This window comes from Pygocentrus nattereri, chromosome 25, assembly GCF_015220715.1.
Source record: "Pygocentrus nattereri isolate fPygNat1 chromosome 25, fPygNat1.pri, whole genome shotgun sequence".
Taxonomy (NCBI): domain Eukaryota; kingdom Metazoa; phylum Chordata; class Actinopteri; order Characiformes; family Serrasalmidae; genus Pygocentrus; species Pygocentrus nattereri.
Genome location: NC_051235.1, coordinates 8,977,077 through 8,991,003, shown reverse-complemented (window position 1 = coordinate 8,991,003; position 13,927 = coordinate 8,977,077). Strand labels below are relative to the sequence as shown.

Genomic DNA, 13,927 nt, shown 5'->3' with positions numbered 1-13,927 from the left:
ATGGTGTGTAAGCATGCATGTCTTCGGGCTCCCAAGTGGTGCAGTCATCTTAAGCGTTAGCCCTATCATCAGGAGATTGCGAGTTTGATCCCTGGTGATGCTACAGCCACAGTTCAAGAGATCATAATTGGCCTCGCTCTCTGGGTGGGTAGGATGTTCAGACTAAGTGTATGTAAACTTATAACTTCAATTGTGAAATGTGGGCAAACTGCTATTATGTGTCAAGTAGCAAGCTAACTGTAGTATTTTCTCCTCTGTCCGGTATATGAATATTTTTAAACAGCTCAGCTAATCAACAGTCTGATATAGGCTTACCAAACTAGTCAGCAGATAGAAAGAACTGAAAAAAATGATGAAAATGCTAATAAATGCATATCAGAATGATTGAAAATTAGTAGTAGTTTGTATTTGCAACATATTTTGGACATATTGCAACATATTTGGACATATATTTAACTTTTTGCATGTGGATCTTATAATTTTATCTGAAAGTTGTTTCTTGTCGTGAATGTTCATACTCATGCTCAAGCATTCTAGTGTAAGTGCTCTTCAACGCACAGCAAGTATTAATGTGGCAGCCAGCCATAGGCAAAGTGATGCACGCACTGCCTATTTCTGAGAGGTTAGGGTGTTTGCCGCTTCGCTTCAAGGGTTACAAAAAATGTAATGTGTTCTTAATTATATAGAGACACAGTGAAAGCTGGCTAAACCTCTGTAAATCACTGTTTTAGGAGAGAAAAATGTAATAGAGCTGTTACCAGAAGGCAAGCATTAATGTGGTTGATGAGGACATCTCTTACAGAGCAGAGAGAGCCAGGACACTTAATAGATCGAAAAGCAAAAGATCAATTACAGTGAGAGACAGAGAAATAGAGGACGAAAGACCCAAGGTATAGGTCACCATGACATTGGAAATACTAGCTACACTCCTCCATTCTTAGCTTTTCAGGGCCAAGGCCCATGCAGTGTATCAGTTATCTCTGAGGAGGAGTACCAATCTTTTCAGTTCTGTCTGAAAGGATACGTGATCCTAGACCCTCTGTGGGTAGTCTTAATACTGTCGGCCCTGCATGGGGCAGATCATGTAGGAGTTTTTGGGGTCAACCTGCTGCTGTTAGCAAAAATGTCGTTACTCAAACTGTATGTTGTTGCTGTTGTGAAAGAACCTTGATTTTACAAAGTAGCATCCCCCAGAGCCTGTGTAGGTGGATGTTTTGTTTGCTTACACAATGGCTAGACCTGGGCTTGTCTCTAAAAACAGGGTTCCTGACTAAGTTTAAGACTGCAAAACCTTATAAATACAGTTCAACTTGTTAATTCAACTTGTTCGTTTTTCAACTTGCTCATTCAGATACTCGAGCCAAGAGTGATCCCTGTACATGTGAAGGTGGCGGTGGATGATATGCCAAAAATGTAATGTCACAGAAATTTTCACAGCAAATGTGTTTCAATTCAGTTCAATTCAACTTTGTTGTCATTATACAATGCAGGATAGTAAAGTATAGTACACTATCGCGCTACTTTTCCAGTGCAGAAATGAAAGACAAATAGCAACAGTGCAAAGACAAAAGACAGTAAAGGACAAGACAAAATGTGCATAGTCAGTAAGTACAAGTATCAAACGTAGACAAAATGTGCATAGGCAAAGGTTATAACAGGTATATTGGACATATAGACAGTGTGTGCACAGTCAGATATTCAAGTGTATCAGATATATAGACAGATATGTGCATGGTGAATACAGTACAGTACAGTAAATGCAGAAGTACTTGTGGTGCAAAAAGATGTACAGTGCAGGTAGAGAGTAGCAGCATAATGTTCAGGTAACATCTTAAATAAACAGTATAAATATTTAATATATTAGAAATTAGGCTTAGTCAGAGATGAAGTGCACAGCATGCAGTCCTCTGAGCTAGTGGACCTCAGAGTGTAGTGTGCTGGGTGATCAGGCTGATCAGTAACAGACTGTAGTGTTGTTGTAAAGCTCAGGTCGATGCTGCCGGTGTGACCAGTTTGACAGCTCGGGGATAGAAACTGTTCTTGAACCTGGTGGTTCTGGCTCGGATGTTCTGGTACCTCTTTCCGGATGTCAAAGGATGGAACAAGAGGTGACTGGGATGTGTGGGGTCCGAGGATATGTTGGTGGCTTTCCTCCCACATCGGTTGTCATATATGTCCTCTTTGGGTGTTAGGACAGCTGCGGTGATGTGCTGAGCTGTTTTGACCATCCTCTGCAGGGCCTTGCGTTCAACAGCAGTGGTGCTGCCGTACCAGACGGTGATGCAGCTGGTGAAGATGCTCTCCACTGTGGCTCTGTAGAAGTTGCAGAGGAGCTGTTGTGGCAGGTTGACTTTTTTTTTAACCTTCTGAGAAAGTGAAGGCGTTGTTGGCTTTTCCTGACGGTGTAGGATGTGTTGAGTGACCAGGTGAGATCCTCAGATATGTAGACACCTAGAAACTTGAAGCTGTTCACCCTTTCCACCATCGCCCCCTCGATTCTCAGTGGTGCATGCTCTCTACTGCTCCTCCTGAAGTCAGCAATCAGTTCTTTGGTTTTGCTGACGTTGACAGAGAGGTTGTTGGTGGCACACCGCACTGTGAGGAGCTTGACTTCCTTTCTGTGCGGTCCTTCATCATTGTTGGTGATATTGCTTATGATTGTGGTGTCATCCGCAAATTTAATGAAAGGGTTGGAGCTGTGTGTGGAGTGCAGTCGTAGGTGTACAGTGTGTAGAGCATTGGTGAGAGGACACAGCCTTGTGGACGACCTGTGCTGAGTGTGAGGGAGGGGGAGGTGTGTTCATCCTAACACACTGGGGTCTGCAGGTGAGGAAGTCCATAATCCAGCTGCACAGGGTGTGATTTATTCCAAGTGTGTTGAGCTTGAAGACAAGCCTGGAGGGGATGATGGTGTTAAAGGCGGAGCTGATGATATTTTGTGATATTTAGTTTTTCTGAGATTTGCTAAGTGGAAAATACAAAAAAGTTCAGTAGTGCTACAGTTCAAAATACCATTTGAGGAAAAAAAAATGAATACAGGTCTAATTGCAACAATACAACAGGTCTAATTATACCTTTGTAATGAAACAAGCAGTTGTTCAGTATTCTGTAAGTAATTCTGACATCCAGACGATGCTCAGAACAGCATATTGTGGTGTCATGATGGTGGTAATATATGATCATGTGGAAACAGTCTAGCTTCTTATTTTGTCAGGAACAAGAAATCATACTGCATAAAATTTACAAGATCACTGTAATAGGAAAAAGCAACACAACATCTCTGCCGCTGTGTTAACATTGGTGTTTTTGCCGTTATTGTAATCGCATTATACTTTTCATATCCCTGCTGTCAGGACAAAACCTTGTATCTCCATTTTTGTCATTTTGGGGGGGGGGTTTTGTTTTGGAGATATGAGGTTTTGTTCTGACAACAGCGATATTTATTTATTTATTTATTTATTTATTTACGATTTCTTGTTCCTCCTCGGTAAAGTGGTGCTTTTGATGAGATTGGCTGTCCTTCTTTTAGTGTATTAACTGCTTTTAGTAAACATGCAGTTAAGTATCTGGTGGCTTGCAGCAGTTCATACAAAAACAAAAGTACTAATGAAACAAATGTGACCCGAAAAGAACTCAAGGTTATACCTCCATCAGTGGGTCGTCCTTGATTGGTCAGAAATTCACCTTAGATGGTTCCGAGAGCGATTTTCAATCAGTTATCCTGGACTTGATTGACCCCAGAGCAGGCTAAGCATTAGGCAGGGTTAGCTTGATCTGTCTGTGTGGGGTTTTTTTTTTATGTGGAATTATGTTTTCAAAAACAGAACATAGAGCAAAAAAAAAAAAATCATAAACATCAGAAGTCATCTCAGTCAGCACTGCCTGTATCATAGGTTTTAATGTGGAACTGTGCTGAATTGTGATACCACTCAACATGCACAGTCCTGCAGTAGCAGTGTTGTTTGGGCAGGTTCTTAAGCTTTCAGGATGAATGTTGTTTGTTGTGTTATCTGATTTTAGGCCATTTATTATATCATTTTCATGCCACATTGACCACCTTTTCCGAGAAAACAGCTTCAAAACACTGAATGCAAGCTGGCTGAGAGGTTTGGTCAGATGACAGTAAACATCTAAATGATAATTTTCCTGTAAGGCTTTTTTTTTCCTTGCTTCTGTTTTCTTTAAAGGGTAATCGCATCATTCTCCTTTGTGGCAATCCTTCTTACTGTATGATGCATAAAGAGTCTGTTGCCTGAAATGCACCTGTGTAAATACTAGAGTTGTCACAGGTACTCGATTTAATTTGATTGCTCATTTTAAAAAATCGTTAATTAAAATGACCTCTGAATCATCAATGATTTGTTTTCAGTTTGGCAGTGATGATATTTTAAACTCTCCCACTGCTCTCTATTGTAGTACAGCCTGATGGAAACACACATTTATATTTGAAGTACAAACTCTTATATCCAGAAAAGTTGGGACAGTATGTGCAATGCAAGTAAAAACAAAACGCACATTGACCTGTATTTGACTGTAAAACACTATAAAAGTCAGTAATACTGTCAACAGCATCCTTATATTCAGTGTACTAGAGGAATAAAAATCACACTGAACTGGATTTCAGCAGAATGCTCAAAAAAAGGGTGTTTATTTAATGAAGCCAAACAAATGGTGAACCAAACAGCAAAACAGTCTCATCATCTTCTGCCATGTTAGGACTTTCCCTTCTCTTGTTCCCAGTGGCCCTGCCCAAAAATGCAAATGAGCGAATCAGCAAGGGGCTATCCTCTACCTCAACCAGTCACACAGTTTCTGTATGCTCCATTGTCAGTTGTCACACAGCAACTGCAATACACCAATAATAATGTTAACAATACTAATAACAATGAACAACACACATTAGAAAAAGACAAAACAACACATACGCTTAACCATGTATGATGTCATGCTGTCAAAACATAAACCATCGACATCCGCACACAGTAAGACCCAAACTGCATAATTCTGCATACCATTAGTTACTTGATAAGATGTTAAAAGCTTGACACTTTAACTAATCAACTTCATTCTTTTTATGAACATGTACTCATTCTGAAATTGGTGCCTGCAGCACGTTCAAAAACAGTTAGGATGGGTTAGATTAAGACAGCAATGCTATGGGAAAAAAAACATCAGGAGATGTAACCTTGCTTGGGTATAAACAGAAACAATCTTGTCCTTTATGAGCAAGGATGGGTTGAGGCTCACCACTTGGCTAAAATACATCAGCAAATAGTCCTACTGTCTGAGAACAATTCACCAGTATCTCCCCAAGTTTTTTTTCTGAAATTTGTTCTTGAGAACTTGATAAAAAGTCAACGTCACATTCATGACGCGTTCTTAAACTGCATGTTTGTTCTCATGTTTGTGCTCTTGAGTGTGCATGGATTCAGTTCTTATCTAGGAATAAATCCCTACTATGAAAAAAAAAAGGTAACTGTCAGAATATTGAGAAAACTGCAGAAGCAGGTTTTAAAAAGACCTTTGATCCCTCAGACAGTTGTTCAGATTGTTACCAGCATAAAGTCTAAAAGTTGGCGTCTGTCGTGGTATTGGGGATGTGTAAGTGAAAAAGTTCACATCTGTGAAAGCCCCCTCATACTAAAAGATGTATACTCACCTTGGAGCAACATTTGTTGCCTTTTAGGCACCGTCTTTTTCAGGGACGTCCATGCTTATTTCAACATGACAACATGCTGTAACGTGCAGAATGTGGCACATTAACAGCATGACTGTGTAATCAGAGTGTGTTGGCCTCCTAAAAACATGTGCTGCTTTATGAAGTGCACAGTACGACAAAGGCCAGAGGTGTGGTTGCACAGCTAGAGGCTTGTATAACTTAAGAATGGCCAAAAAAAAAAGTCCTGGTTTCAAAGCTGGGTCAGTTTGTGTTTTCAGTTCCCATATGTTTATTAAGTGCTGTTTAAATTGAAGGTGATATAACACAGTGGTAAACTGGTCATGTCCCAAATGTTTTGGAACATGTTGCAGGCATCAAAATTGGAATATATATTTACAAAAAACAATAAAATTCATAAAGTAAAACGTTTTTTTTTTTGTTGTTGTTTTTTTTTTTTTTGAGTTCAATAAAGGTCAAGCAGTATTTACTATACACTTCGTGTATTCCTTGGCATTTCACATGCCTGCATATAAAACATATAAATGCTGCTTTATTTTTACTTGCAAATTCAAGCTTTTTCTTTTTTTTCCTTTGTATTGTTATTTAAATGAATATTCCTATTGGTGTATTCATGTTGTCTGGTTTCTCACACTGAAACAGTGTAGCTTCATTTCCTCTACCCGTCCCTCACCCCCCACCCCCCCCTTTACTCTCACTCATGCTACTGATGGGTTTATGCTGAAGGATTTTGAAATGATGATGCGATGATGATATCGTCAGCAACCTGTGACATAGAAATATGGATTATAGCGCATCTCTCCCATCTGGCCATCTCGTTTGGAGAAAATCCCACAGGATTTAGACTATATGAGATGGAGAGGGATAGAGGGAGGCAGTGAGTGAGTGAGATGGATGGATGGATGCATGGATGGATGTAATTTCATGGTACAATTTTGCTCCATGCTGCATAAATGCAGCTGTCAACCACATTTATACTGTTCACTCAGTATAATAACTGGACCTGATCAAATATTTGCAAAAAAATCCACAACATGTATTTTTTTGGCTGTGTTTGCCAGGTTAAGTATTAAGTTCGAGTGATGGAGACTGAGATTAGCCTCATTTTTCAGGTCACATGGACAGGCACAATTTGGCACTGGGGGGGTGGGGGGTGTTTCATATAGTCACTTATTTTTCTTCTAGCAAATCAAGAATGGAGAGATTGTAGACTCTTTTACAGTAGCCATAAATGGCAATTTCTGCTTTTCTGTGGAAAATTAAAAGTATCGGAGTTGATTTCCGTTCTGGAATGGCCATCTAAATCTAATCTGCGGCACGGTGGCGTAGTGGGTAGCGCTGTCGCCTCACAGCGAGGAGGGCCTGGGTTCAATTCCCCGGCCGGGCGACAGGGGTCCTCTCTGTGTGGAGTTTGCATGTTCTCCCCGTGTCTGCGTGGGTTTCCTCCGGGTTCTCCGGTTTCCTCCCACAGTCCAAAAGACATGCAGTCAGGCCAATTGTGTAAAATGATCAAATTGTAAGTCGCTCTGGATAAGAGCGTCAGCCAAATGCCGGTAATGTAAAAAAATGTAATAATCTAAAAAGATGCCCCCCACATTTGACAGACAGTGTACATCTGTGTTTGAAGTCTTATCAGATATGCGCCCGCCCTTACAGTTCCAGGGCATTTAATCTTCTGCATCCGCTTTCCACAATGGAATCAATGTTTCTGTTGGTTTCTTCTGATTTTCAAGCAGTTTATTCTGCCTTAGGGTTGACCCTTGATGCACTCCTAGCTGAAGATGAAACGATTGTGGGGATTTCTTAGCCAAGGTTAAGAAGAATTGTCAATATTGTAGCTATTGTTGGTTTCTTTTTGCTCTTCAAGCTTTTTAATCAGGCTCAGTACTGACCCGTGATGCACTCCAAGAGCTAAACAACTGTTGGGATTTCTTGGCCAAGGTCTCTGTCTTTCTTTCTCCCTCCCTCTCTTCTCCCTCCCTCCCTCTCTCTCTCTCTCTCTCTCTCTCTCTCTCTCTCTCTCTCTCTCTCTCTCTCTCTCTCTCTCTCTTTCTCTCACCCTCTCCCCCCCCCCCCCCCCCTCCCTCCCCTGCTAGAATAAATTTGCTGTAGGTGCTGCCACTCATTGGCATGATAAGGTGTGACATGAGGTGTTGAGTGGTTTGTGTTTTTGCCGTTTGGAAAGTTGTCTTTGAGGAGTGTGATGTTTGTTATTCGTTTTCAGCATCACAATCTGATTTTCCTTTTTGTGTTTGCCTCGTTCTCTCTGTGTCTGTCTGTCTCTGTCTGCCATCCATATTGTTAGGAATCACATATCAAACGGTAGAGCCATGCTGTACACTTTTTAGGCTTCATGTGCTATATGTGGTGTCCTAATCGATAGTCCCATCAGAGTGAGTGAGGTTGGAAATGACTGGTGTTTTGATTAATCTCCTTCCAGCTCAGTAGCTCACATGACCCTTCACAGGGAGGATTATTTAGAAGCTGGTGTAATGTCAGGGCTCATTTCAGAATGAACATGTCTGCGCTGCGTGATTTGAGAAGAGGAAGCCACAGCTGTTGAATGCACAGTTTTTATATCTGTCACTTGCCTCAGTAACACCAAAACCATGGCATCATTCATTTTAGGACTTAAAATTGCCCAGTTTGCATGAGGTAGTTGGAATACTGCATGGCTTACCATGTCCACCTGCAGGACTTTTATACATCTACTAATTAGGACGGGCATTACAGTGATCTGTCTGTCTGTGTGTCTTTTAATTAATATTCTTATTAAATATGGTGTATGATATGAAATAACTATGACATCATGATATTTTCATTTTACGTGTTCTTGACAGGGTAAGAGCAAATATTTTTCTGTTTGGTGTTTGTGAAAATAAACTGGATGAAAAATTGTTGAACGGAAGTTAAGATAATAATAAAGATAATTTGTTAAGACAGTGGTTCTCAAAGCGGTCCTCAAGGACCCCTGAGTGTCAACAATTTTGCTCCAACCCAACTTGCAAAGCATATAGATGAAGAGAACGTGTTCACTGAGGACCAATTTGAGAAGTAAAGAGAATGGCATAACGACCTCTATCTGGTTAGTTACCTGACTATAGACTGTTTATGGTGTTTTGGGTTTCTGTAATTTTTTTTTAAATATTTAATTTACAAAAATATATTTATAAATATAAAGTAATACATTTCATCCCCAGTTCTTGGCTTTTGTAGCTCACTCCAAATTACTTTTCACAAAATGTTGAAAGGTGACTTAAAAAGTGACTGAACTGAAAATGCCCTTTGCTCTTTTCTTAATCATAAGTGAAAAACCTACAGTCACCAGTTTGACTCTTTTAAAATGTACTTTTAACTTAAGGACTGGTATCAAATGGTTTTGAGAAGCAGGTTTTTACATAATGGGGCATCCAGCAAGATTTAACTGCTGGATTGTAACAAGCCTCTAACTACAGTGTGGCTACAGAAACATGTACACATATACATGCATATGGGCTTCTTTTCTTGACTAGCGGATGTAAAATGTAGTAACCTCCACCAGAGATATTAAAGAAAACCCCCGTGTTTTGTTGGTTTACAACTTGGGGTTAGTTTTCTACATATTTGAATGTGTTGGATCATATGATGATGTATTCACGTTCTTCTTGGTTCTGTTCTCTGTAGACCTGAAGAAGACTCTGGCTGTACTGCTGGACAACATCATGCTGAGGCTGTCCAAGCTGGAGTCGAAAGTGGACATCATTATCTACAATGGCTCGGCCACCAACCTGACTAATGGTACAGCGACGCCTGCCCCCAGTACTATCAACGCCGAGAAGGTCAACGTGGCAGGTATGCGTCTGATCCACTGTGAGCTTATATATCTGGACATTATATCTGGAAAGTGGTACCTCATTGGATTTCACATGAAGTTTTAGATTTACAACCACTTGAGCTGCTGTACAGACTTGCACTGTGCCAATTTAGGAAATAAATTCAACACAGCTTTGCATAGGTGTGACCACTTGGCTTAACTTAGGATGCAATATGTGCTGCTTGTGCCCTTTCTCTAAAAGCAAAAACAAAAAAAAGAGGTTTGTATCTGAAACCTTAATTTGTCAAAATGTTTAAACCTAATATAATTCAGACTTGAGGTTATGGCCAAGTAGCTGTGTCCAGAAGTGTGCCCCTGTGCCCCACTCACTCTCTCCCTCTCTCCCTCTCTCCCTCTCTCCCTCTCTCCCTCTCTCCCTCTCTCCCTTTCTCCCTCTCTCCCTCTCTCTCTCTCTACCTGCAATAAACCGTTCACACAGTGCAGTCTTTACACATAATAGCACACACACACACACACACACACCTCTCTCTTTCATGCTGCATGCCTCTTTTATTGGGCTCCATTGATTTGCCTTCAGTTTTAGGATGATTAATGTTGCAGTGAAAAAATTAAGTGTTGTTTCTACGACCCCCGAGACCCCAAGCCTGTGCTTGCGGAGGTATTTAGTTTAAATGGGAACTGTGTGCAGCTCTCCTCGTGTCTCTGTACACAACTGTGTGTCTTTTTCTGTGTCTCTTGGTGCCTCTCTGTGCATCTCACTCTGTGTCCCTGTGCTTCTGTGTCTCTTTCGTTGCCCCTGTGTCACTTTTTGTGGCTCTGTGTGTCCCTGTGTCTCTCTCTCTCGGTCTTCTCTCTGTCTTACTGCGTCTCTCTTAGGGATTTGTAATATGATATATTTTATCATTATAAGTTATGTTCAGTTCAGTATATGTCCAGTGTGGGTTCTGAGCATTTTGTAAGTGTAAGTGGTTGTTTGTAAAGTGTCTAAAGGTTCAAAGGGTGTGCTGAGGTTTGAGTTACAGCATGCATCTGCTTTCACTGAACTCCTCTAATAAACACTGCCTGTAAAAGCAGCTCAGCTCTCATTAGCCTTGCAGGCAGAGACGAGCCAAAATGTCCCAACCTCTAATATCTGTTAAACACAGAACTGTCACTATCGATTACATTCGTGATCAAGTGATCTACATGTTATTTTGGCGATTTAGCGGATGGCTAGATGTTTTTATTAAGAGGCCAAACAGGTAGCCAGATCATTTTTTACGTCCCAAGTTTTAATTAATATAGCACATCTCAATTCAAAACAAAATCTGAAGTAGCAGAATGTCAAAAGTATGTTTCAAATGCATATAATAATAATTAAAAGACCCATTCTCACACAAAATGGCAAAACTCAGAAGCAAACTTTTTTTTTTTTTGCTCAAGTAATTCAGGTTAATCAAGTTATTGTGGTGGCCCCTTTTGAGAACTACAGTTTGTTTTGAATATTACATTGGAAGCCAATGTTTGGGTGCCCCTGGTCAAATTAAGTGTTAATTTTGTTGAGCTGAAAATAAGTTAACCCAATGTCTGAAGAGTGCTCATTTCTGTACATTTTAATGTTTATTTGCTGAATCTAACATATTGCCAAACATAAAACATGAAATGTAGCCTGTGCAGAAGTTATGACACACTTATATTTTGTGGGGTTTTTTTTCCAGCATTAAATTCAGCAAATAAATAAAGTGTCCGCTACGATTTGCAGAAATGTACATTTGTTTCTTTGTTCCCTGTAGAGCAGCAGTTTGCCAGCCTTGTCCTGGAGAAACTCCTACACTGTACATTATAATACTTTCTCTGCTACAAACACATCTGTGCAGTAGAGGATGTCTTAACTGATTTTCCAGTTAGAAAATAAGTACAAAAATGGTTCTTCAGGGGTTCTTCAGTAAATACAGTGGTTCTATATAAAACCATGAACTCTGAAAGAACCATTTTGCATGCTTACATGGTTCTTTGCATGGTGAACTGGTTCTCCAGGTTGGAGAATGTGTTGTAAATGGTTCTATATTGAACCTATTTGATGTCAAGCTTGTAACCAGAAAAGAATCCCTTTTAGCGATGTATGGAAACATTTTCAAAAAGGTTCTGTATAGAACCATAAGCAACACATGCTCTAACCCAAAGAACCGTTTAAGCATGCAGATGATTCTTTGAGTGTTCATGGTTCTATATAAAGCCATTGTCTTTATGAAAGAACCCTTGAAGAACCGTCTTTTTGAAGTGACAACACAAGTCAATGACTCTCTGTATGTTTTTGATGGTAATTATTACAGCCATAAAACGGTAAGGTACACTCTTAAACAGGATGGTTCTTCATGGTTCTATAGAGTCCCATGAACATTTAAAGAACCCTTTGCATGATTAGAGGGTTCTTTGCATTGTGAAAGAGTTCTGTAGATTGATGAACAACGTGTTGTATGTGGCTCTGTATAGCACCAAAAAGAGCTCTGCTATTGTTACAGGGTCAAGTTTGACGCAGGTGAAGAACCCTTTTTGGTGCTATATGGAACCCTTTTTATAAAGGGTCCAACTATAGCCATTTACAGCAATCCTACAAAAATCTGAAAAACCCTTTTACCATGCCAAGAATCCTTTAATCAAGCATGGTTTTATAAAAAGAATCTTTGTAGAACCGTGTGTGTAGAACTTTTCAACTGCTAAAACTTTTGAAGGGTGTGAAGTTCAGAGCGGTACAGCTTGATATAACAGCAGGCCTTTGGCTGTGAAAGGCAGGCATAAATAGAGTTTAAAGCAGTAGTGACAGTACGAGTGCAGACCGAAGTTTTAGGGTGTATTAAATCTGTCAGCCAGGGATGCATATACGATGCCATATTCTACTGAATGCTCGGCGCTCTTTCACAGCCACATTCTCCACTTACCACACAGAGATCAGAGAGGGGGAATCAAAGGGGAAGCGAGTGGCAGAGTGAGCCGCATGAGTCACTGTGCTTTATATACCTGGCTGAGTCATTCGGTGTCCGAAAGCAAGTGGCTGTCGCTTACGCACATAGCTACCTGACAACGTTTTGCCCAGAAAAGATCCCTGAGTTATAAAGTGTAGTTTCACAATGCTCAGCATCAAAATAATGTTGTAGCAAATCATAAAAAATATCTACGCTGATGCAGTTTAGGTAGCGATTTTCTAATGCACTGTTTTTTATCAGTACAAAACTCTCCAGTCGAATTGAATCAAGTACTTTACTAATTAAGCATGAAGGAAAGACAAGATCATACAGCCAAGCATAACAGTCACATTATATTTAAATCAAATACAGAATGAGTTGTGCCTTGATTGATGTCGAACTGAGTCATATCAGCGTGTGCAAGTTGAGTCACATGTAGGGAGAAGGTCAGTAAAATGTTATTTCATTGAAGGTAATGTTTTAGAATATTTATGATTGAACATTCTTCTCAATGCTTGGAGAAATACTGCATGCACACTGCTGTCTTTTGCAATAAACTCTTTAGAGGGAAAAGCAGAGCTTTTAGGTTGTTTGTGAAAAAAATGTTACAAAGGGAATTTTGAAAAGAACCTGAGGCAGCGAGAAAAACAGTCAAATAATTCTTTGTTTAAAATTCTATTATTTCTTGTCAAGTTCTGTTAGAAATCTTTGGGCTGTCTGAAAGAAAACGGCAGAAGGTTCTGAGTTTTTTTTTTTTTGTTGTTTTTTTTTTTTACATTTTTTAAATGTTCATATAAGCTGCTTTGTTAATGAGAGTTTTTCTGCCAGAATTAAAGCAGGGTGTGCCTCAGATTTGTCTGAACACATTCAGATTTCCACAGAACATTAAACAAATGACAGCTTCCACTTCCTGCGTGTTTCATGTGCGTGAACTGTCTGCGTTGTATGGTTGGCGTGCAGAGTTACAGTGGTATGTATGTGGGTAGCTTTAAGAGTGGTGCAAACACTGATTTCTTGTTCTGTTGCTTTGTTTTGTGGGCATTTCTGTCAAGTCTACCGTGTAACTCTGTCTCTGACAGGTGTGTTGTTTGACAACCATAACCTACAATTAGTTGCTTCACAGTGTTAAAAATAGATTGAATTGTTTACAGAACATTAGTGTATAGTACTGTATAGTTCCGCATTGTGTCTGCCAGCATCTTGTAAAATAATGTATAACAGCCTATCTTAGTAATAGTTTAATTTTTGGGCAAAAATAGCCTTTGCAGGCCATTTCTAAAAAGCTTTAAGTTTTGTTCTTATTGTTTAGATGCCACTAGTGTGGAAGTCCTCCAGACACATTTGTAAGGTTCAGTGTATTTTTAAAAATATCATGGTGTTCTGAATCAATTTCTAAGAAGTTCTGACTTCAGAGATTTAACTGCATGAATATGCAAAGCCTTGTACCAGGGCCCAAAAACAAGCTGCTTGTTCAACTTGGAGTGCATGTCCCCA

At 39.8% G+C, this 13,927-nt stretch overlaps 1 protein-coding gene across 1 annotated transcript in view; it reads left to right on the top strand.

Moving 5' to 3' along the window:
* The window catches only part of mgat5 (alpha-1,6-mannosylglycoprotein 6-beta-N-acetylglucosaminyltransferase), a 155,065-nt gene that overhangs the window by 34,255 nt on the left and 106,883 nt on the right, over nucleotides 1-13,927 (top strand). Inside the window, exon 3 of the mRNA XM_017694627.2 lies at nucleotides 9,341-9,508. Within this exon, the coding sequence (XP_017550116.1) occupies nucleotides 9,341-9,508 (168 nt within the window). The remainder of the gene's footprint in view (nucleotides 1-9,340; nucleotides 9,509-13,927) is intronic.